The following is a 25,292-nucleotide window of genomic DNA, read 5'->3' as shown; positions in this document are numbered from 1 at the left end:
GCTTTCTAGACAGGCTTCTTGCAATCTTGCTAATAACCTATTTGAAAGGCTTGATCTCCATTAGTCTTCGTTCCTCTTTATGAATGCCCGATTAAGTCGCCTGCTTACAAGCCACTTCCGCCATCTATGTTGTCCCGGTGAGCTCCATCCCAAAACCGATCGCTGCTGTTCTAAACACGCTAGCCTCATGTGCACAGCTGAGCAGGGGCCGGACTTTTCTGAATGTGTGGATGGAAAAACACTGAATATTGTTCTGCTAGAACTGTTTAAATACAATTTAAACTAAGAGGGAAAACCCGTCTGATTTGCATTAACTACTAATGACTAGAGGGTACCTCTGACTCCACCCTCATGCAGAACCTGGCGCCCACTTACTGTGCTACCATTATCTGCAAATAGAGTGCGCGGTCAACTTGTTGCCGCTTCTCGCGTTGCCCCCATGTTTCGGCAGATAGATTATTACCTCACAGTATGACATAAAAGGTGATGATGACACTGACTATTGTTACTGTACATGGTGAGGGCCGCCCGCTTCACCGACCGTCGGCGGCAGGGCAAGCAAATTTTTCACATTATATATGTAATAAGTATAGATTGATCATTACCGACTTTTACTGTATTCGACTAACGTTCAAGAAAAATTTGCAACCCTACAGTATTTTCTACTAAATAAATGTTTTAATGAAACACATTATTAAGAGACTCCCTTATACTGCTCTTGCTTGTGGGTGTGCACTGTGTGACATTCTTGAGTTTCATGTTTTAATGAAAAAGCTTTGTGGTCAGATTGGCAAGGCAAGATTACAGTCATGCTTCAGGAGCTACGTACACTTACTATACCTCAATCTTCAACAACTTCTCCCTAATGTCTCCATGAACAAGAGATCTTGCAAAATAAGATCATTTCTAACCACAGGTTTAGGCTCTGACCTTTTCAGGTATAAGCTGAAGTAGTATCGGACTAAACACTGAAGAAACAAGGGTCAGAGGAATAATAAAAAAACAACTTTTAACAATAAATTAATTAATTAAATTAGGTGCCGATTCAATTAGTACCACGATTCTATAAGCATCATGACTTTACAACCATCCATTTTCCCCCATTACAATTCTAAACAAACTTTACAAAAACATTAGCTCAAAGCTAATTAGCACATTAGCACAGGATGCTACGCTGATTGCTCATGTGCAAAAAGTTTATATAAAAACACTTAATTGATTTTTTTCACCGCATCTCTAATAAATTGTTTTTTTGTAACATTGTTAGTTGCTACCGTCAAGTGTAAAGTGTCTTCTGCTAGAAATTCAAATGTAGAGTAATATAAATCTTTCAACGTACAATCCTAGCACTGGACCTGAATGCTACCGCAAAAGAACTGAGAGACAAGATGACTGGCAGGCAAAGTGATGCACCTTCAGGTCTCTTTTGTTTTGAATGAATTTTTTTCCTCTCTTGATTCAGATTTGAGAGAGAGAGAAAGAGAGAGAGAGAAAGAACTACTGGAGAGTTCCTTAGTCAACAAAGATGATGCAAAACTAAACGTAGCTTGTAAAAGGCAAACACACAGTCATTTAACTTTATATTACACAACCTACCTTAGTCAAACACACACACCAACTATACACAACTACACAAAATCACTCAAGACTTATAAAACACTACATCATTCACAAATTTATGGCAAGCTGCTTAAATAATTGGGGGGAAAAAATTTTCTTCCAAAGCACTGAACATTCTCTTTTATTTTGACTGTTTACTTCTGACTTGATCTTTTAATCAGTATGATAAAAAATATTGCTCTTTCCATTATAATAAAATAAATTTTTGGTAATGCCTGAAAAGTTTTCTTGGTTAAGTGAACAGTCCACTCTGTAAACGGCTTCCACGCGGAAACTAAAACTTTGTGCAAGTTATTAATGTCAGTAACAGCTGCCTTTGAGAAAGGAGGTTATTTCCCGGAGGGACCAGACGCTGTTGAAAAACCCCGAAACCCCATTAATCACTTCCTCTCCAGATCTGACCTCTAAATCCCGTGAATGTTTTGCTGACCATCCTAATCTCCCTTTTCTAATCATGTGTGTCTAATCCAGTGCTTAATGTGATGTGAATCTGTGACAGCAAGCAGAGCATGCACCTTCATCGTGATGCAGCATTTTACTAACAAAACACCGGGGGGTCACAAGCGCATGTTGTACACCAAATATGTTCTGCTGATTATGTAGCGATGCTACAAACCTACAGCTAGAGTGAGGTCGAGCCCGGTTTAAATAGGTCACGGCATAGTTCTGTAGCCAGTGCCTAACTGGCCTAGTGTAAACAGAGGGAACTCTGGAGAACTGCCTTAGGGGTAAAACACACACTAGCCCCAAGTGACCCTGCAGGTACAGTAGATTTGCTGCAAATCTGCCATGATGCAGCGGAACACAGTGGAAGCTTAGAGTCAAAGGGATGTCTGTGTCTCTAGTGGAGGAAGTAATTCATTATTCATTACTGAGATATAAACAGTTCTGCAGAGATCGTGCATGATCTTCCGTCAAGCTCTTTTTTCAGTGACGAGATGTCTTCAGCAGTTTTCTCAATGCGTCAGTGGTTTCATATCAAAAGGGAAATCACAAAGGTTTAATGCTGGTTCTTTCACCATCTCCAAATGACTGTAAACCTAGAGATGCATTTAAGCATTCACTCAAAACGCTCTTCTATCGCTTTAAACATTTTAAGCAGGCAGGTCTGGGCATGCGTCCATTTTGACGGCCTCGGATCCCTTCCTGTAGAATAGTCTTGCCTCATCAGAGTGTGTGCTTCTCCCAACGAGGGGTTCTGCTGCATCAATCATCTTTGATCAAGTCTTGGTCGGTATAAATTTTCCTGCTCTGCACACCGACTGTAAAGTTTGTCACCCAGAACGTGAGTACAGTGTAAGTAATCAGCACCAGATTCCAAGAAGATTCTGTAAACCTAGAGATGCATTTTTTACCATTTGCTCAAAACGCTCATCTATCACTTTAAACATTTTAAGCAGGCAGGTCTGTAAATTTTGTCACCCGGAACATGAGTACAGAGTAAGTAATCAACGCCAGATTCCACAAATTGCATTCGCAGTTACACTGAAAGATACCAAGTCGATTTAGTTTAAAGTTATGGTGTATACAGAACAAATGTAAAACTTTAGTTTTGGGGAAATAAATCATTGAAAAAAATTTATTGGACAACCGGCTTTTTCTTACGAGAGCAATAATATACACTTGCACTAAATACACAGTGGCTTCAAAAGATACAGAGTCAATTTAGCTCATAGGGACTGACTGCAGAAGCTTCTTTAACTTTGGAATGCATTTTTGCATGGAACGAGGATCGTGGAATTTGGTTCAAATAACCTACTTTGTACAGTGGAACCTTGGATTGCGAGTAACGCGGTTTGCCAGAGTTCCACAAGACGAGTTAAATTCTAATGAATTTTAACTTTTACTTTAAACGAACAAGTCTTGGTTTACGAGTATTGAGTATCATGTATGCGCTTCTTGTTTTGACGTCGAGCGTCACATGATCACAACTGAGCCAACAGTTTTTCTCTCCATTGCGATGTGGTATTGTGGGTAATCGTCTCCCCTGCTCGGTCTTAGTGCACATCTCTTACAGGTATAATCAACATCCGTGCACGTGTGTACTGTTTACTATAACAATGTTATTATACCACACGTTGTAAAGCAAAAGCAAGTCTCATTAGAGATGTTAAAGATCCATTTTCTCTCTCCCTCTCTGTATCAGCCTGCACTTTGTCTGCGCGCATCATTGGACACCATGCCCCTTCCCTCCACCTCTTGCCTTCACACACATACATACACACATTTTTAAAGGTAAAGTGGAGGTTCATTTGTTTTATTTTTACTTTACAGCAGTGATTCCTTTAGTGTGTGCGCGCACTCGAGTGTCTGAGATGTTTCTTGTTAATTTTTCTGATGAGGCAAAGTTTTCGTTAGTGTAAGCATGTGAAAGTTGTCCCACACAGTAGTCCTCCCTCCTCCCAAATAAGAGAGGAGGAGGGGTTACTGTGTAGGATGAGAGTAGAGGGAGAAGGGGAGACGCTTCCACTCTTCTCTTCTACCCATGTTTTGGGTGACAAACTTCATGGGAAGTGTGCAGAGCAGAAAAATTTATCACGACCAAGTTCTACTGTAAAGTACTTATACGCACCTCAATTTTTATTTAGGCTTTAAAAATATATATTTCTTTAATCTGCAACCAAATGTAAGATCTTTGTATCATCAGTATCATCTCTGATTTTCAAGAAATTGAGAGACTGGATGCCCGAGTCTGGTTCTTACAGACCCCTGCTTTATCTTGAAAAAAAAATTCCAAGCCTAAAGCTCAGGAGAAAACAACAACAAAAAAAAACGCCTAACTATGCTTGCAACAAGAAATGTAAAGATACCCACTAGAAGATGACTTGCAATGTCTAAACTTATGCATAGGAAGAGATTAGAGGAGGCTACAGAGAGCATTGGAGGACACATTACCTATAGTCACAAAACAAACAGTAGCTCCTTACGATTTACATGTCCTCCAAGTGTTATGAAACAAAAAGAAAAAGGGCAAATACATCTATAGCAAAGTACTTATTTTATGCAAACACTGCATTGTATGCCGGTTTGCAACTTGGTATACAGATGCTCAAGAAGGTATCCTGGTCATTCTCACTAGCCCTGACTACTCAGGAAGTGTGATAAAGAATACCCATAAAATTACCCAATACTAACACATTATTACTAAAAATGATTTACAGTCAAAATATTGAGAACCTCTCTAGCGGGGAGAGAGAGAGAGTAGGGCGAGGGTTAGGGGACAGAGGGACCGGGGAGGTTGCATAGAAGGATTGGGGAAATCTGACAGAAGTATGTTAGAATGTCTGTAAACACTACTGTATGCTAGAGAGAGGGAAAGCTAGTTCTGCGAGACTCTGGCTGACCTGGGCCTTTGTTGGGAGGTGGTGGGAAGCGCAGCCTCAGCCACACATTCTGAATGCTAAGCAGCACCGCTATTGTGTAAGGAGAGCAGCGGCAGCCGCATGGACTAGTCGTCGCTCTGGTAACCAGCAGAAATACCCTGCCTTGCTCACACATGCGCACACACCCACTGACAAAAGCGCTCTGCTTTGCATCATCATCATCAGAGTAACACATGGTCTCACTCCTTAGATAATGAGAAGGGAGGAAAATAAGGAAAAAAAGCAGTGGCGTTGTTTCCCAGGAGAATGAAAAACAACCATGCGTATATCCTCAAACAATCAAGAGTATAAAACAATGAGCTGATTTCCAGTAATTAATTCAGCGCAAATATTTGGAATTAGCATGTGTGCAGAGGTCCCCCCCCCCCCCCCCATTCACTGTGCATGCTGCTTCTAAGATACAAAACAAAGGCAAAATGTCTGACACGGTCAATTGTAATACCAAAATACACTTTACGACCAAAAGTATGTGGACAACTCGCACCTACAGTATGTGCTTGCCTTTACGAAATCAAACTGCATTTTTGCAAAGTAGGTCCACAGCATCCCACATCCTACAAATAATGACTGTGTGGACGTGTCCACTCAGCTAAATGAGCGTTAGCGTGATTAGACACCGTCATCTTGCAAGGAGGCTTGAGGTGCAGTCAGTGTTCCAGTTCATCATGAAGGTGTTTGATAAGTTTAGGCTTCTAAGTTCCAGGGAAGGGAAATCTTCATATTATTACAGGCCACAAAAATAAACATCCTTGTTAAAAGGCTTGTCCAAAAGTTCTACAGTGCACTGATAATTTTTTTAGTCACCAGTTTTCATCACTGATCCCCCCCCGAAAACTTTCATATAGAAAAGGAAATCAAATGTTATTATTTTACTAGATATACTAGTTCTAGGACAGTTGGGTCAGTGCCTACATTGATGGTACTAAATGATACCACCTTTTTGTTAAATCCAGTGACATATCTTAAGAATTACCAAAGACAAGACAAAAAATATATATAAAAAACATTTCATATGCTTAAAAAAAAAAAAAAAAAAAGAAAAAAATCGAGCATACAATTTTTTTTTTTAAATACAACCACAGAATATAAAAATGCACATGTTTACTAATTAAAAAAACCAAAACCTCTCTAAAATCTTGCAAAACAAGTAAAGAAAGTCTTTTTCTGGAATAAATCAGTGAAACAAAACTATTGCCCACTTGATCCAGCAAGTTGGTTACAACTAATCATAAGCATGTGCCGGTGAAGATTTATATAAACCTCTACAGAAAGCAAGGATTCTGTTCGCTGGACAGTTACAAACTCCTAAATGTAACATCCCTGATGAGTGGATCTGCATGAAAAGATGAAAGGTGTCAATGAACATGCTGGCGATTACACAACCATGTGACATCATCAGAAACTTGAGCCCGCCAAGAACAAAAAAGAAGGGGTTGAACTGGCACTTAGCGCAAGGATCTGTTGATTCTCAAAAAGAAAACGCTGCTTCATTCCTGCTTTAAGATTCGTTTTTATGCAAGAACTGATCTATATAACAATATAATACACCAAAACAATGTGAATGTTATGGTCACTAACTATTACTGCAAAACATTAACTACATGCAAACCTCAACAGTCCTCAAACAAAGTTAGAGTGTGGCTCTAAAATAATTACTCACTGGCCGGTGGACCAGCACAAGAGAGAGTCTCAATCCAGTGTATAGACGTCCTTATATGATATGGATTTCCCCTCTAATAACCAAAACTATCTAATCAACTGACCCGGGTTCACGCAGCCGTCTGTAATACAAAAAAGAGACATTCTGTAACAATTGGCAGGGTCATCGAATGTAACAGTAGACAGCGTCTCAGCCTTTTGTGTCATACTGTGAAGTAATAATATATCTGCCGAAACATTGGAGCAGCATGAGGAATGTCAGCGAGTTTGCAGGCGAGCACGCGGGTGGAGCCGCAGGTACCTTTGATACTTACTATGTATTAATTCCTAAAATAATAGCATGTAAATACTGCCTTGAAAATCTGGAACAGTATCAGAATTAATTAAATACATTTTCTGGTCAGATTCACATATATATGGTGACTAGATCTTTATGTACTATTAACTGACACAACTTAGACCTTGCATGTTAACACAGGACACAAAATGTCCTAAAGCATTATTGGCATTGCACCTTTGGTGTTACACATAACTCCAGTAGTAGAAGCCCGCAGAGTTGGCTTATTGTGACAACATCAGCTTAATTTCAGTTCCTGGATTTACATTACACTAAGAAAAGAAAAAGAATCCTTAAAATTTATACAGACCACAGCAATGGTGGTACAGCAGTGCAGAGGTTTCTGGTTTGATCATGAATTTGTTTGCATAAAGCAGTTTCTTTGCATGTTCTCCTTGTCTCCTTTCCAGTGTCCTTCCAGCTCCTACAAAAAATAAAAAATAAAAAACATCCCTGGCAGGCAAATTGACTCCTCTAATTCACCCCTAGTTGTGAATGAGTGGGACAAGCTTGCATGCACACAGTACCCTAAAACAACTGACTGTTCCAACAATAAGGTCCAAATCCCACTGTGATTTTGAACAGTATAAAACTGGAACTTAAAGATGAATGACTGAAAAAATGAATGAATGAACATAGACTGTGATAGCTCTCAGATATTGCATTGGTTTGGCCACATGTCAACTACAAGCCCCTATTTCCCTTTCTGGGCTTCGAGATGGGACAGACATGCACAATCCTGTCACACACACACGGTTTATACTTCTTTTTCCGGCTTTTCCTATTAAGGGGAGTACCACAGTGGACCTGAACCACACATTCAACTCGGCACAAGTTTTATGCCGGATGCCCTTCTTTACACAACTCTTTCGTTTAGCTATGGGTAGTGGCTGGGTAGTATGGGGTGGGCGGAGGTTTAGAGGACCCAACAGCGGCAACCAACCAGCAGCGGAGCACGAACCCTGATCCTACGACTGACAACCCACAGCCTGAGCCACCCCTACCCCCACTATTCATTTACATATAATAAATCCAGATGTCTTGAAAGGTTGAAGTGGACCGACTTCATACGCACGGGTCACGTGACAATCGGCCTCAAATGGCGCTGTGAGCGGGCGACACCTGCGCCAAGAGCGGGGGAATCCCGCAAACCTTTATTTACACCGATATCACATTTTACACAATTAACCCATTAGGAAAGCCGCACGTAGCGGATTTTGATGACGAACGCGTGGATACTGGGGTGTTTCTGTGTTTGCTCCCCCCAGCTGCCCTGTGTCTATCTCTCTCTCTCACACACGAACACACACAAAGCCGGGATTGTCAAATTTCACGAACAAAAGCGCCAGGAGGACATGTAAGCAAACCGGCACAAAAGAAACCTCGACTGACTCACACACTCACTCACACACACATACATACATACATACAGTACATACATACATAACCAGGTTTACTCAAACGGAATTCCAACCGTTGAACTAGCAACTATGATTAGCATCCTCGCGCGCCAACCTCACGCGCTAATTCCTTTCACAGAGGAATCCCTGAGAGAGTTAGCTAGCATCACCCAGACCCAGCACCGCCTCTCTCTCTCCCTCTGTCTCCCGGGCCGCGGCCGAGTCAAACGCCGGCTTAGTAAAGGATACTGAGGTGGCGGTACCGGCACGGTGGGAGGCTGAGGAGCGGCCGTAACTCCCGGTGGTACCGACACCGGGGGACCCCTCAGCTGGTTCGGTGCTGTTACACTGGCTGCATTCAGTGCTGAACTCATGGCGGTGTTGAACTTAAAATGTATATTTATAAAGAAAACAAATAAACAAACACGCGGCTAAAATACTAACAGAGTGCAGCTATCTACTGCACATAGGCACGTCTCTTGTCTTTAGCAGGCCGGAAGAAACTCCACGCCGAGGAATATCGCTAGCTCACTACTGGTGCGAAAAAAAGCCATTTTCGGTGCAGTCGGTTTTCTTCTTGGGGTTGTACGTGCTGCTTTTCATGGGGACGAAAGCCTTAGGTGGTGGGGGCGTACAGCAAGCACCCAGCTTCTCCTCCGCCCTGGATCTTCACTAATAAAATCCTCTTCTTGTAATAATCTCCCGGCTGCTTTTATTTACTTCTTCACCTCATTTTTAAAAGCGATACCTCGGAGAGTTACCTCAACATGGCGTGAAGCGGCCGCCTCGAGCAGTCCGGTAGTACAGACGGTTCGGGGAATGTCGGCAGAACTCGGAAACGCTCGGGCTTTACCTCAGGCGCCTCCGCTTGCAGAGATTCCTCACATGCCAATACAAAATGTCCAGCCGGGTTCCTTTCGGCCTACATCTGTTACATTCCGGACTGCAAACGACTCAGTGGCTTTGGACAAAACATCCACACGCACGCACACACACACACACAGTCAAGCAGCTCCGCTTTTATTTCCAAAACAAGCAGAAGAGAAGAAAAGGGGCGTGATCGGTCACGGACATCACAAAAAAAGGGTATCGACTTTAAAGCAGTGAATTGTTCGATCTATCTGCCCAATCAATCTACCAATGATTACGTGTTTCAATGCACCGTTACAAAAATGTCTACTGGATCCAAATTTAAATATAAACAATACAATGCTTTCAAACCTTTTGTAACATTATTCACAAATAATGTGCATACAGCGACATCTAGCGTTGAGGCCAAAACAAACAACAGTGTGCTATAGATCAGTTATTCTCAACCTTATTTAGATAGATAGATGGATTACTTTTTTCTGGAGGACAATTTCTCTGTACAGTTCCATTAAAAACTAATTGCCACTTTTCAATTTCTTTTGCGTATTTGTCACACTAAGATTATCAAAGAAATCTTAATATTACACAAAGATAACCTGCATAAATACAAAATACAGTTTTTAAATGATGATCAATTTTAATTATTAAGGAAAAAAAATTTGAAAGAGCAGTTGCCCCTCAACCTAATAACTGGGTATGCCACCCTTATGTGCCATAACTGGCAATGAGTCGTTCACTGCACTTTAGAGGAATTTTAACCCACTCTTATTTAGGGTCTAAGCACTATGACAACAGAGATGAGACATCATAGTGTGTGAAGATGTTGTCATTGTGTGTTAAGGGCCCTACTGTTCTGAGAATTTATTTTAATTTCATTTTTTATTTGTTTTTAGCATTCGGGACATGATGGGCATCCCAACATGCTCAAAAAGTCATGAAAATTAGCACACAGTGCATGGCACAGGGCCTTCACATGAGATTTTGTTGCACTGCTTGTACACACTTGACCGCATACTGTACCTGCAAAACCCTGGTACACATTTAGATTGTATTAGGCTGAGCAACTTTAACTATACATGTTATGGGCTTTACTGAACAGATCAGTTATTTTGGGTTGTTTTACAAAATGCACCGGATGGAATTTGATGTACTCCTCCTACAGGATTTATACAATTGCCACCCAACTGGGCCAGTATAATCTCAAGCATTAAATATGTGGAGAGATTTTTTATATTTCAAATGGGTCAGCCATGGCGATACATTAAACTTATACTAAAAATTGACTAATAAATTTCATTTTATTCATCATTTTAAGAGACATGACACTGAGTGACATCATAATGTATTGCCTTCTTTTCCAGCATCTGGGGCGTTTTAGAGATTGTGTTCAAAAAGCTCACAGGTTGTATGGACTGCCCGGCTGGCATTGGCGCAGGTCGTAGAATTCTTTTTAATAAAGCCAAACTAGAGGGTTTTACAGCATGGATGGCCTGTTTAATGTCATCTCAATTGGATTTATTTCTGACTTCGATTAGAAACTGTGTACTGTGAAACCATTTAATAATTTATATTTAAAGTCCGTACTGTTTTTGATATACATCCAGGTTTGATTCTGGCCTCTGTGTGCAAGGAGTTTGCATGTTTTACCTGTGCTTGGTTTCCTCTCACAGTCCAAAGACATGCAGATTAGGCTAATTGGCGTCCCAAATTGCCCATAGTGTGTGTGCCCTACGATGAATTGGCACCCTGTCCAGGGTGTACCCCGCCTCATGCCCCTGGGATAAGCTCCAGGCCCCCGCGACCCTGTGTACAGGATTAAGCAGTATAGACGATGAGTGAGTAAGTTAGTCTACTGTAGTATTTTATAATCATTGAAAATGCAGTGTGGATACCTTAGAGACGATTTGGCGATCTTCTGGTTCTAGTAATGAGTTTAGCTGCTGCATTCTGCTGGAAAATCCAGACAGTAAGGCATTATTACAATAATCCAATTTTAAGGTAACAGAATCATAAACTATTTTTTCTGGCTTATGTAGTGACATTATTCTGTCTATCTTAGCAATATTCTAATATGAAAGAAGCCTGTTCATGTAATATCATATACATGAGCTTCAAATGAAAGACGGGAGTCAATAACCACACCAATGTGTTTTACTGCTGCACATGATGAAACAGAAAGGCAATCCAGAGTTGGTATGTAATTTAAAAGCTTACATACTGTACAAATCCTTTGTATCCTGAAAAGTTTTTTACACATCCAAGGTCTTTGTTTTGATCCTTCTGTCTGTGTGAAGTTTTGCATGTTCTTCCCTTTGTCCATATGTACTGTATATAATATGGGGTATATACCATCATCCCTTTCCCATAAAGGCATAACCCAGGGGAACTGAAGGGATATTTGCCTTTAATTATTTCTTTCTGTCCGCATAATTGTTTGGTTAAATTTTTATTTCTATTCATAAATTATATCAGAACACAACAAGGTCACAGGTGATATTAGCTTCCTTTTCGATGATCTCCTCCCCCTATATATATATAAGCACAACTTTTCCAGTCTGTAAATTCAGCTGGTATACATATTAATGGTGAATCGATGGTGGAAAAAGAATAACAGAACATGTTCCGGGTGTCTAAATAAACATAAAGAATGTGATGATCAATCTCTCTTGTGTGGATCTTTGGTAATTTTTTTTTATTAATCTGAATAAATAAATAGATCATATAAATGGGCCTCATATAGCATATTTTACTCCATTTTACAGGATCAAATGTCAAATAAAAAAATAAAATCCTAGGGCAGGGTTTCCTAAATTAGAGGTCTTGACTCAATATAGAGTAATCATTCACTTTACAAATTAATAGAAGACTATCAGTTTTAAATTGGGTGTGATAATATTTAAAAATATGTTCAATAAATAAACAAAGATATGTTTCACAGTCCAAAACAATGTTTGTTAGTGACTTAACATTTTATGTACATTAAATGCATTAACATATCGGAGTTTCTATCATATTTTATAAATCTGTTCTTATAAATAAACATTTGTAGTTGGAATTCTTAACTGCCATCCAAGAATTTTCTGCGCAGAAGCCTGTTAAAACTGCTACTCACAACAGATTTAGGTTAGAGTTATATAAACTTGACTGTTTACTGTAAATGAACTGTGCATATACTGTACAGTCTGCAAGAAACATTTGAAAGTGTTGAATTTTGAATTTCCTGCTTTTTATGCAATGACATGGTGCATACAATTTGGAACAAAGCTTAAGCATCATTCTTTATAACGGAAACGCGCAGAACTTAAATCAAATCCGAACCATCTGAATATACTGTAACTTTATTGGATCACGATTTTTTTGCATGTCACATTTGAAGAGCAGCAAATATTTCCCATCATGTCTAACACAAATCCGCATTCATTCTTTCATTCATTAATTCATTTATTCATCAAACACCATTTCCAACAGCAGGCAATACTGTACATAAATCACATACAAACAAATAAACAAACAAAAATGTTATGTACGGCACAATATACACATCAAGTTCCCAAAAAATATCACGGTATATAAAAGCAGAATGGTGAAGCAGCACTTTAAAAATCAATTAAAAAAATAGTTTTCATTCTGTAGTCCTTGTGAACTTGTAAATATATGTGGACCGCACTGATCAAGTCACTGAGCTAACATTTTATGCACATATGTAGATATGCTTTTAAATAATTTAGTAACTGCTACTGGGTGACCGGATCCTGACACCAGGTAGTAATTAGGGAAGAGGCACTCTGGGGATAGGTATGATGTAACACGTTTATCGAAAGGCCATGTTTGAATTCATGCAATGTTTTTGAGCCAACTATCTATTTTTTTTTAAACCATACACAATGTATATTAATTTTATGATTCATTGTCCATTTAATGTTTTTGTTTTAGATATGAGGGAATTTCCCCAGAAGGTAATTTATTTGACTTTGGGGAACAAACTCATACCCAGATGGTCAAACCATTAAGGCAACTAAACGGAAACAGTTCAACCCAACGTCACATAAAATTTAAAGAGCAATAGAAATCTAAAAACATTTTAAAGGAATTAAGTAAAAAAAAACAAAAAAAAACCAGAACCACTAATCCTGAAAATGTTCAGTCATGCACATTTTCACAAATCACCATCTGGCATCATGTGACCGTTCTTCAACTCCAGTCCTGAAGGGCCAGTATACAGCACAGTTTGGTTATTCTTCACACAACTGATTCAACTAATGTGTTAATTACCAGGTAATTAACACATTAACGGGTGGGTTCAGGTGTCAGTGAATTAAAACTGTACTGGACACTGGTTGTCCGGGACTGGAGTCAAAGCCCTGTTTTAAATGAATATATAAATAGCTCGAAGCAGTTGAATATACGATTCCACTTTATTTTTCCTTTACTCCTCTATGTTGGTTTAAAGGTCATTATTACAATCTCTAAATGTTTTAGGTTAACTGAAAGTCATTTTATTTACAGTGGAGTGTAACAGTGGTGGTTAGCACTGTGGTGGTTAGCACTGTGGTGGTTAGCACTGTTGACCTGCACCTCCAGAGTTTGGGGTTTGAATCTCACCACGTGTCTGTATGCATGTTCTCCATGTGCTTGATGAATTTGATCTAGATTACCCTACAGGTCAAAGACATGCATGTCTAGTAGTGTTTCCAAATTGCCTGTAGTGAGTGAGACTGTTAAGGTTTTCAAAGACTGTGGCTTTCAGCAATGTTCCCCTTACAGCAGTGACCGCTGGTGTGAAGTCATACTGTAGGTCATTGCAGCCGCTTAATGAACAGAATTTTTTTTATATAATTTCAAAACCATATTTTCAAAAGTCAGAAAAATATTAAGTGTGTGCAATTTTGTGCAGGGAAAAAAGTCAACCCCGGAGGGTTAAACATTGGGCCGAAGGGCTGGGCTCATCCTAATAAAGATTCTTATCTAGTCCAACACTAAATACGCGTTTTAAATATGATATAATAATAATTTTAAAAAGCCTTGTGGAGCATAAATCAACTGAAATATTCGGAAAAGCTAGTTGCTGTTTTCCACAAGGGGGCAAAGTAGAGCTTCAAAGGCTTACATGTAATTACAGTTAAAGCCTATTTATTAGCGGGTAGTAATACCAAAAAAGTGGAACTGTTAAAAGAGTTTGGATGCTTATGCAAGTACAGTAAAGTAAAAAATAAAAAATAAAATCTGCCACAGAAAAAAATTAAATAATTTGAACTAGTATCTTTGGTAATGAGCTCCAAGCTGTTCATCCGTTCGATTTGATTTTGATTCAGCCCACTTGACAGTTGACTACACCGGCAAATGTCATAACAGCCCACAAATTTAATAGAAATCTTTACATTTTAATGTAATAATCTCACAACAGGCGGCACAATGGTTTAGTGGTTAGCATTATCGCATTACTCCTCAGGGGTCCGGGTTCGATTTCCACCTTGGAGTCTGTGTGCATGGGGTTTGCATGTTCTCTCCGTGCGTGATGAGTTTCCTCCGGGTACTCCGGTTTCCTCCCACAGTCCAAAGACATATAGATAAGGCTAACCAGTGTTCCCAAATTGTCTGTGGTGTGTGTATGTGAATGCCCTGTGTTGGTCTTCCTTGCGCCTCGTGCCCTAAGTCTCCTGGGATAGGCTTCAGGCCCACCGCGATCCTGTATACAGGATAAAGCTGTATAGACGATGAGTGAGCGATGTAACAAATGTAACAAATCCAAAAGGTAACGGTGACTATTTTTATGGGAAAATAATTAAGTGTGTGTAATTAGTACAGATTAAACTGCAGATTTGAATTACGTTTGTGGGCTGTAATTACACTGGAAGGTGTTTTATGGTCTGTTATCTAAAATACTGTTTGATGTTTGACACCCCAGTTTATGGTCATAATCTACATTCAATAACGTTGTATGATACACGACATGATTCAGTGAAGAAACTGTAAAATATGTATATAACATGGTAAGACAACAAGAACAGAAGTGATTTCCCCTTTTAAAAAATAGCATGTAAAACAATTAAATCCGCACGTATTTACAAAACCAGTTCTTTCTTCCATGTTTAACATCCAGTGGTCTTTCCAGTGTGAAAGATTTATTCTCTTAAGTCCCGGCGAGAATAAAATAGAGCCCTATAGTAAAAAGTTTTTCGTGCTTCGTGTCAGAGCAAAGCACAGGTTCCTGCAATGAATCTGGGGTCACCAGAGTTCACACTTGCGCTTGGGGTTCATCGGTGAATCCTCCTTACAGCCGAAGTGCTCGGAGAACTCGTGGGAGTTGGAGATGGTGCCGATGACTCTGAAGCGTGAGGGGCTGTGGGGGTCTGTGATCAGGCCCTCGTGAGAGCTTTCAGGGGTCCGCACTGAGCACCACACCTTCAAACAAAAAGGCTTACTTATTAATTAACTAATGCATTGTCTAATAAGCACTGAATTCTGGGCTAATTGTGGTCTGTGTACACAACAACATCTGTGCCACACCAGATTATGGCTTAATTATAGATCAACAAGACAAAAATGAAAGAAAAACAAACCTGGGCAAAACTAACAAAGAACAGCTGATGATTGGTCATTCCCAGTGCGGGCAGCATGGCCTCATCCCCATTCTTCTGGATCCAGTTCATGTAGGCCTGCAGTGCAAGACAGCATTTGAAACAATAAGCACATAATGCAATTTTGTGTTTTAGTTTTCTCCCTGCCCTGCGATGGATTGACACCCTGTCTAGGGTGTACCCCTCTTTGTACCCTAAATTTCCCAGGATAGGCTACAGGCCCCCCTATGACCATGTATACAGAATAAAGTGGTATAGACGACGAGTGAGTGAGTGAGTTTTCTTCCTCTTGTTTGGTTCGATTCTGGACTGTTTATTTTTTTCTGGGATAGAATTTACAACTCATCTCAGAGACGCTGTGCTAATCTAGGACCAGCTTTCGTGAGTTGGCAGAACATCATCAGGCAGAAGCTGCTAGGAGATGTTTTGTCAATACCAGGCCTGCTCTGTGACCTCTGACTTTTTGCATGGTGGAAAGAATGAGATGTGGGGAAGGCCGACCCTTTCCAAGCCACCTGTTGTGTTTTCAAGGCATTGTGAGAGAGACGCTCTGATTCCTACTCCAGCTTTTTTCCAGCTGGTGAGTACTGTATAGGAAGGATACGTACAGTAGTAGATTATACAGTACCTCTCACTTCACACTTTGGGTTGTTATGTGGAGTAAACACTGACCTGCTTGTTCCTAAAGCTTAATTTGGGGTTTGACATACTGTACTGTACTGTAAAATCCAGCCGGCCCTGATCTTTTAGCATGCAGACACAGTATATGGAGGCACATGATTAACACATAACACAGTTTTACGGAGAGAAGAAATTGCCAACACCAATATCTCTACGCAGAAATACTTAGTGGATCTCCACCAACCTTGTAAGCTGCTTTGAGGCCTCCGTTGTCTGCGATGTTCTCGCCAAGAGTGTGTTTGCCATTGAGGGGTTCTTTGTTAATGCTGTAGTTGCTGTATTGCTCCACCAAGCATTGGGTCTGCTGCTTAAATGCCTCCACTGATGTGTTCTTCCACCAGGAACGCAAGTTACCATCTTTATCATATTCTCTTCCTAGTAGCATTGAGACACTCAGTTGAGACAAACATCCAAGTTAAACATTATTGCATTGATAATATCAACAGTAAGAATTGCCAGAAATAGTGTGAAAGGACTTTTAATAGCGGCTAACCACCAGAGGGAAACCAAAATAATCTGTAACAGGTGTTTGAGCTATACTGTAATTGAATAAATAATTAAATAAATAAATAATCAGAATAATAGCACGATGAGAATGAAAATGCTTCATGTAAACACCTCAATCGGAACGGTTCGATGCGATCCCAGACCCATCAGAATACAACCTTACAATCAGAATGAGACGGAGGGTGTACTCATTTGATAATTATATCATAATAAATATTAGCCATGTAACAATTTATATGATCGTTTCTTTCTTCCTTGAAATATATTCCTTTTGTGCAAATTTGCCCGGCGTGGAGGTAAAACTGGGTGACTTGACGAGTTTCCGGGAGGGAATTTACCCTTCGATTCCTGATCACTAAACTAAACTGAGACCGACTCTTATCCACCTGGGTCTCTGACTGAGGAAGGGATATTAAATGGCTGGCCATTTTATACTGTATGTAGTAAAGCATCTCAACAATCATAGATTAGACGGAATTCTTGTAATCCATTATAACACAGAAGCCCGGATAACGTAACCACATAACGTAAGTTGGAAATTATATTTTTGGTTATATTTCCAGCAGATTTAACAATTCACAGCAGGCTGGACCACTTTGCACATGTCAAAGAAGTTCTTATCTAATTGAATGCATGTAAGCAGAAATCTTATTGGATCAAATTCAAATTTTATTTGTCACATGCACAGTACGATATGCAGTGAAATGCTTACACGACTGCCAGTGACCTTAAAAAAATAAAAGCTTATACATAAGAAAATAAATATTAATAAAAGAAATATGTTAAGAATAAAATTAACTAGTAAAATATGTTGTACCAAAAAAATCTGTAATAAAATAAATACTTTAGAAAATAAGATTAAGATCAGTATGTAAATACTAAATATTAAAAATTGTCTATGTAAATGTAGCTAATGAACTTTGTGGTACACTGAACTGAATTATGAATAAAGACCACATCATGCTGTTAAAAAAAAAAAAAAAAAAAAAACTTAGAAACTGATGGAAAATATTAAGGAACGATTCTCAGGAGGCCCAAACACTAAGAAAACACTGCAAATTAATTCATTGTATGTTTAAAGCCTTTTGAATTCATGAACAGCCCATTTTGTTTCAATAGCTTTCTAATTCAAGTTCAAGCTACAGTAGAATATATAATACTGTAAATAATCCTGATTATACATGAATAAATTATATTATTCATTATTCATATTTATTCACAACAGCAGGAATCACTCTCGCATGGACTTCTTGTTTATACTATTATATTTATATATATATATATATATATATATATATATATATACACACAATATAATTGTATGATTCCATACAATTTCCAAAAATGTTATAATTCTTGAAAAAGAGAGACTAGTTTACCTTGATCGTCAAATGCATGAGTCAGCTCATGACCCATAACAACACCAATGCCACCAAAATTCAGGGCTCTAGAAAAGCAAATAGTTAAAATTCTGTCATGTATAGCACAGTTTTTGATTTGATACTGTACATTGGTGCCAAGTAGTAATGTGATGAGGCAGGTGGAGGTGTGTGAGCCTCTTACTTTGGCCAGGCATGACTGTAGAAGGGGGCCTGAAGGATACCAGCAGGAAACACCATCTCATTCTTGGTGGGGTTGTAATAAGCATTCACTGTAGGTGGGGTCATACTCCATCTGTACAAGAGGAGGAGGAAGCAAGCTTTTAGCAGATGACTTGTACAGTATGTTGAGTGTATGAGACTGAGTATGCAAAGGGTGTAAAGAGTATGTGCGTGGGGTCGCTTCTTACTGATCTCTGTTAGAGGCTTTTCTCAGCTGATCAGCCATGACCCGGCCGGAGAAGTTGTAGTATTGCATAACATTCTGGAAGTACGAGTCTGGCACGACTTCAAACTGACAAACAACATAAAACATGTATTAAAAAATTAAACCTCCATACATACAAAAAAAATAAAATAAATACAAGAAGTAGCTAAAATTGAGCACAGTCCAGCGTCCAGAGAAATGCGCAAGCAAAGTGTGCTCATATAGATCATTATTTTTCTTTCACACATTATGTTTTCATGCTACATTTTACAAGCTAAAAGGTCTAATAAAAGACACTAAATTCAACTGGAATAAAATATAATGTTTCGTATCTTATGTATATCTTTGTTATAATAATGAAGTTATTTTGTACTTACTTCATTGAACACTTTGTCTAGCTCCTTGGGGTCCATGATGAACTTTGGGTAGCCTATCATATTGTATATTGCATCCGCCTGTAAAAAAAAAAAAAAAAAGAACAATAAATTGTCACATCTATATCCATCCAAATAGGGACCGTGGGGGCCAATGGTGACCATTGTATTTTTTCCCATTTTTTACAGCTTGGTTGGACCTTTGGACAAGCTTCACACTATAGAAAATTTGTGAACGCCAATTAGCCTAATCCGCATGTCTTTTCATTGTGGGAGGAAACCGGAGAACCTGGAGGAAATCTCCCAAGCACAGGAAGAACATGCAAACTCCATGCACACAGACCCCAATGCAGGAATCCAACCCACGACCTGGGGGAGATCTGCAGACAAATATGGTTGCCAGGCGATGCTGTCATAGAGGTAATCAAGGTAAACCTGGGATACCTGGGCACACCTCTGAATTAGCTTTAAAGACACTGCACTCAAGAGTGCTGGGCACACCTCCGTACAAAAGGAGGAAGCCGACTTTGACATTCGGTACGAGAGCGGATCTATTTCACTCCAGTATAGGAGAAGATATAAAAGAGAAATGAAAAAGAAAAAAAAAGAGTGCTGATAAATGTGCTGATAGAAAATAGGCGAGAGATGTTGAAAAGGGAAAAGAAAATATATTAAAATAAAAGAGAAGAAAACAAAAAAAGACATTTCTTGAAACAAAAGGAAAAAAGGAATTTAGAAATTTAACAATGTTTTTTTTTAGTGGGAAAATAACTTATATTAAGAAAAATGCTGTTTTGAGTTCTTGTTATACTGTTCCATCAGTTTTAGGTCTCTGCGTTAAAGCATTCCCAAATCTCTTTTTTACCCAACCAGAGTGTCAGCAAACGTCCTGTAGGCAGGATAGTGGAGATTGTCACCAGACAAGCAAGGTAAAAGGCAAACATGAAAACGAAATTTCAAAGTGATTAAGCTAAATCCAGACTCTGCTCCAGGTGAGATGACTGGCAGGCGATTTGCAAATCTGAATTGGCATTTCAGCTGCTTTACTGGTGGCCAAGACAAGACTGTCCGTGCCTCAGCAGTGTGCAGGGGATGTCATTCATGTATAATGCAACATTAAATCATGAATTTTTAAAATGCAGTCTTCCCAGTTCTTTTGACTGGCAGAGCATCAGAATGGGCCACCACAGTGTGGCTAAGTTAAACAACAGATCTAATTACATTTGGTTCATTTAGCAGTGCTTTCGGCCACCTTTGACCATCAGAAGGGGTAATGACCTCCGGGTCCATCAAGAAAATTGTTTAGTGGCCGATGATGCCATTGAATTTCTGACTCTTATCACCAGCTCAGGCTGAGACACTTTGGCCCTTCCATCATACATACAGACACTCTCAGAGCAACTAAAACATGAATTAGCCACTCAACAGTCTCTAGGCAACCTGAAGATGATTGATGATTGATCAGTTAGAAATAGGCATGTACAGTAGAATAAGCCTGAAGAATGCTTAGCAGATCCCATGCAATCGGATGTGTCACCATGAGTGCCAGGTTGGCTACCAACAAAAACAAGAACCTAAAGCAGGGGTTCCTGCACCACAATATACAGTATGGTGCAGTGTTGCTGGAGAGTCTGGGAGAAGGCCAGATCCACCATTCAAAATACATCTCAAGGAAGACCTGCACGAGCATTCGAAAGCAATACCTTAGGCCTGAGTTTCACCTGGGGCTTCCCATTCAACATCTCATGACTAAAGCCATTTCTATTTAGTAACATGACGGGTCCCATGCCTCAGATCCCACCTTCGCTCTGCATGATTGATCGAGCCCCGGCATTAACTACCCAGTAACTAGCAGACTGGGAAGGTTATGATCCCGGGGAACCCTCCTAGGTACCAGCTCGACATATCTTGGCCACAGAGTTTATCAAGGAGTTCCACGGGAACTGTGCAGCAGACATGGAACATCAGCAGCAATCCCTGGGGGGGAAATGTAATGCTGCGGTGTACAGTATATTGCGCATTGTTGGGGGTTATTAGGCGAACCATGCGATACCTGGGCACACCTCTACATAAGCATCCTAAAAGTTGCACTCTAAAAGTAGAGAGCAGGTATGAGAGCAGACCTACAAAGAAAAAACAAAGAAAAGAGATTAAAAGAAGAAAAAGCGAAAAAAAGAGAAAAGACAAGGAAATTTGAGAATACCATGATTTACATTAAATGTTCATTGGATAAGAGAAAAAGAAGCAAAAAAAAAAAAATGTTTGAGTGGTGCTTTGAGTTTTACATTACATTTAGGAATTGGGCAGACACGTTATCCAGAGTGACTTATAATTTTCTTTGTCATTATACCTCAGAGCAGTTGAGGGTTAAGGGCCTTGCTTAAAGGCCAACGGTGGTAACTGGGTGGTTGTGGGATTTGAACCTGGGACCTTCCGTACTGTAGTCCAACGTGCCTTAACCACTAAGCTACCCCTTACCCTTACTCGTTATATTGTTCCGCAGGTTTAGATCTCTGCTTTAGAGTACGCAGTATTCTGTATCCAGCATTACCACCTCACCAGTTCCTCTAAGCCTGCACTGGGACTTTCTCCACATTTCACTCTGCTCTGGTGCACCCCGAACTGCCTACCCCCTAATGCCAAATATAAAAAACTCTGAAATTCATGTAAATATTTTTCGCTTAAGATGTTGTCGATAATATAATTGAAGAAAATAAGACAAAATAAAGCATTTTCACTAGTGTCTCAGTCATTTGGACACCGATTATGGATCACACTTTTTTTATGTGTAGGTGCACAATAGGAAGGAGAATAGGTTGTGCATCAATGAAACAAACTGCTTTCCTATCTTTCACTCTGGACAAGAAAACATCTGCAGCTCACCTTCTCTTTAGCTGCCTTTTTGGTTTCTCTATCCATCCAGCTCACGTGTTTCAAGCTGTCCTCAAAGGCCCATTTGATTTCGGAGACCATATTTTCAGCCTGATGTACAAGCAAGGGAGGCAGGTTAGTGTGTTCATCCTCACTGATCTATTAAGAGTATATGCATGACAGGGTATACTCACGAAGTCCTTGCTGTCCTCTGCGAAGGTGGTTTTGACAAAGAGAGCCCCGAGGGCGAAGCCCAGCGCGCTGTCTGTGTCGCTGACGCACAGTTTCCAGCGAGGAGTGCAGCTCTGAAACATCGCACACATATACAAACCTTAAACGAAATACTGAAACCTGTTGTTTATTAACTTAGAATGACTAAGAGGGAACAATTCCCCTTGTTTCATATTCTGCCTCTGATCACTGAAAATGAAGCCTTAACATCCTGAGACACGGATTCTACTGTTGTTCACATTGCATTTACTCCTCACGGTTTCTGTTCATTGTCACCTAAAAACTGTGAATTTTGTGCATTTTAACAAAAGTTAGCAATAGGCATGTTTTCAGCAACAAAGTCAGTATATGAATCAAGTACTTTCCGAGGAGCCCATACAGTACATCCCTGTCTATTGTTGTTACAGGCCACTAAAACCTTCTGTCACATCCTTTTTCCTTTGTAAGTGAGATTTTGCAATCCAAGTGAAGAGGACACACCAAGATGCACAAAGAATGAATAAAGGAGTGAAAAGGAGTTCAGGAAGGAAAAAATGTCTGTTCAGCACATCAGAACAATATAATGTGTTCATATCCCATTGTTTCCGCCGTCTAATGAACTGATCAAACACGAATAACTTTCAAGACGTGTAACTTTCATGATCATGGCAACAATGGAAAATCAGCACAATTCTTTTAATCTCTTTCTTGCGTTTTCCTCCTTCCCATCAAACCCACACCCACACCCACACACGAATGTCAGGCACAGCTCACAGCCTGTTATTTCAGCCTGGCCTGAGGTCAGGAGAACAGGATCTGCCTGATAAGACACCGACTAGGCTGAGCCCATATCAGTGCAGCAGACTGGAAATCTACACCAATCCCAAGCCCACACAGTTGTCTACAGTTACACCACAAATAAACACTACTTTCAACATTCTCGCACCCTCATGTTTGTACAAGTCTTTTATTTACATACTTTCCAACACGTGGAGTACCTACTATCTGGAATATCCCACTCTTTTAAGGTGCGGTTGATCATTTTTAATGACAGATTTCATGAGCTCAGCCTCAGTAGCTACTTACTAAAACAGTGTTTTTTTTCATATAGAGCTAATGCGTTTATGATTTTTAATAATAGATGACCACAGTTACTTAAAAAAAAAAAGCTTTAAAAACACTTTAAATCCTATATAATACTTCATCTATTAATAGCATGGTCAATGTTAAAATCCTTATTTTCTTCTAATACATGCAATAATTTAGTAAACCTATGATTTATCATTAATGTTATAAATGATTTTGGAAAAAAAAAAACAATTAAAAAAGAAAACACAAATGAAGGCAAATAAAACTAGCCATCGAATTAAGACCAAAGGAATGGCACCCTGTAAAACGAGGACGTGTATGTATAGTAGGTGAGGTTTTGCAGTGGCTAAGCTGCATTACTGGTAGATTAAGCTCGAGTCTTATTTAGGAAGTATTATTTTACCATTTAGGCATCATTTTGTTTTTTCATCTCTCTCAGCTTTGCCGTTTATAAAGCTGCGTTGTTATGAAATACTGCGAATGTGTGATTTGTGTTTATCAACATGCACACAAATATGAAAAGTTATTGATTTTGATCATCCAGGCTCCAGGCCCCCCGCAATCCCGTGCAGGATAAACGATATACGAAGATAAATAAATGAGTGAAAAAAAACTAATTTTTTGGATGGACAGGGTGCCAATCCACCGCAGGGCGCACACACCAACACACAATTTTTGGAACAGCCACCAAGCATTGGAGGAAACACACACAGACCCTGGACAGGAATCGAACCGTTGACTCTGGAGGTTCGGGGCCGCACTGCTAATCACTACATCACCATCCGACCTAATTGAGTTTTTTTTTTCTTTTTTTCTGCTGAGTAAGTCATTGACTTTTGTAAATCTGGAAGTCATTTTTGTTCTACCCAAACAATGAAAATATTTGTCGAAATGCTGAAAATGCTTTAAATGGTAAACATGCTTTAAATGCCAAGGCAACTCTAAGGTGAAAATTCTTACGGCAGGGCGTTCGCATGGCGAGGTGCCACTGTTCTGCTATGTCATGTACAGTATATGAATCAGTCTTTAGGATTATTATCACATTTTTTTCCCTTTGATCACTGACCTTCTTGGCACCATACATGACTTCAAGAAAACGCTGTTCAGCATCCTGGAACTTCTGGTCCAATATGGACACCATCTTCCTCACCACTTTCATAATCATGTAGTTATTCAGCGTGCTGCATTAAAAAAAAAAAAAAAGAAAAAGTAAGATCAGTTCAGGCATTTGTGCAAACTTAATAATGAGACTGAGATGAGGTCTATAATGTCACACAGCTAAAGTTACGAGTCCTACGGGCCCCAAATAAGGTTTTGTTATAATATTTGCTTATTCATAGTTGTTCTTGGTGTATTTGATTTTCGATTGTTTGGTGATGAGCTACCTCTTGTTGGTTGTACTAATGAGCTGTGACACTTTCTGCAGGTACTCCGTAGCAAAGATCACCACAGGCTCTGAGTCATTAAGAGCAACTGGAGCAAACATTGCTTTGAGAAAAGGCATCCAGTCAACTGCAGGAGCAAGTCCCTAAAGCAGACACACAGGCACACACACACACACATTAGCTACAACATCACAGAAAATAATACATTTTATCTTCTAAAACTTCTCTTTTGAAGCCACAGTATGACTCACTGCTAAATCCTTAGCCTGAATCTTATGGTAGATGAGCTCCTCATCTCTTCTCTCCTCTTGAGGGACCGTGATGTTAGCCAGGGTGGTTTCAAAATCTACAATCTCCTGCATCAAAGTGCGAGACGTCTCTTCTGAGCCGCCGAGCAAGACTCCCAGCTCTACCAGGAAGTTCAGATATGCATCCAGATACTGCAGGCGTTAGAAACAAGCATTAGGCCTTGGCATTTAGAAATTAAAGTCTTGATATAAATACAAATAGATGGGTTTTAAC

The 25,292-nt window shown here is 39.6% G+C and overlaps 2 protein-coding genes across 2 annotated transcripts in view; both read right to left on the bottom strand.

Annotated features, from left to right (window-relative positions):
• Window positions 1-9,499, bottom strand: part of eif4g3a (eukaryotic translation initiation factor 4 gamma, 3a) — a 56,290-nt gene extending 46,791 nt beyond the window's left edge. Inside the window, exon 1 of the mRNA XM_053483806.1 lies at window positions 8,649-9,499. Within this exon, the coding sequence (XP_053339781.1) occupies window positions 8,649-8,773 (125 nt within the window). The 5' untranslated portion in view covers window positions 8,774-9,499. The remainder of the gene's footprint in view (window positions 1-8,648) is intronic.
• Window positions 9,500-12,591: 3,092 nt separating this feature from the next.
• Window positions 12,592-25,292, bottom strand: part of ece1 (endothelin converting enzyme 1) — a 29,358-nt gene continuing 16,657 nt past the window's right edge. Inside the window, exons 7-18 of the mRNA XM_053483744.1 lie at window positions 25,022-25,210; window positions 24,771-24,913; window positions 24,452-24,566; window positions 22,281-22,391; window positions 22,099-22,197; window positions 19,219-19,296; window positions 18,825-18,928; window positions 18,599-18,709; window positions 18,415-18,482; window positions 16,713-16,903; window positions 15,830-15,925; window positions 12,592-15,671 (exon numbers count right to left, since the gene is read on the bottom strand). Of these exons, the coding sequence (XP_053339719.1) occupies window positions 15,495-15,671; window positions 15,830-15,925; window positions 16,713-16,903; window positions 18,415-18,482; window positions 18,599-18,709; window positions 18,825-18,928; window positions 19,219-19,296; window positions 22,099-22,197; window positions 22,281-22,391; window positions 24,452-24,566; window positions 24,771-24,913; window positions 25,022-25,210 (1,482 nt within the window). The 3' untranslated portion in view covers window positions 12,592-15,494. The remainder of the gene's footprint in view (window positions 15,672-15,829; window positions 15,926-16,712; window positions 16,904-18,414; window positions 18,483-18,598; window positions 18,710-18,824; window positions 18,929-19,218; window positions 19,297-22,098; window positions 22,198-22,280; window positions 22,392-24,451; window positions 24,567-24,770; window positions 24,914-25,021; window positions 25,211-25,292) is intronic.

The sequence above is a fragment of the Clarias gariepinus genome, chromosome 23 (assembly GCF_024256425.1).
Source record: "Clarias gariepinus isolate MV-2021 ecotype Netherlands chromosome 23, CGAR_prim_01v2, whole genome shotgun sequence".
Taxonomy (NCBI): Eukaryota; Metazoa; Chordata; class Actinopteri; order Siluriformes; family Clariidae; genus Clarias; species Clarias gariepinus.
Note: the sequence above shows the minus strand (reverse complement) of the source record. Positions and strands in the feature narration are given on the sequence as shown.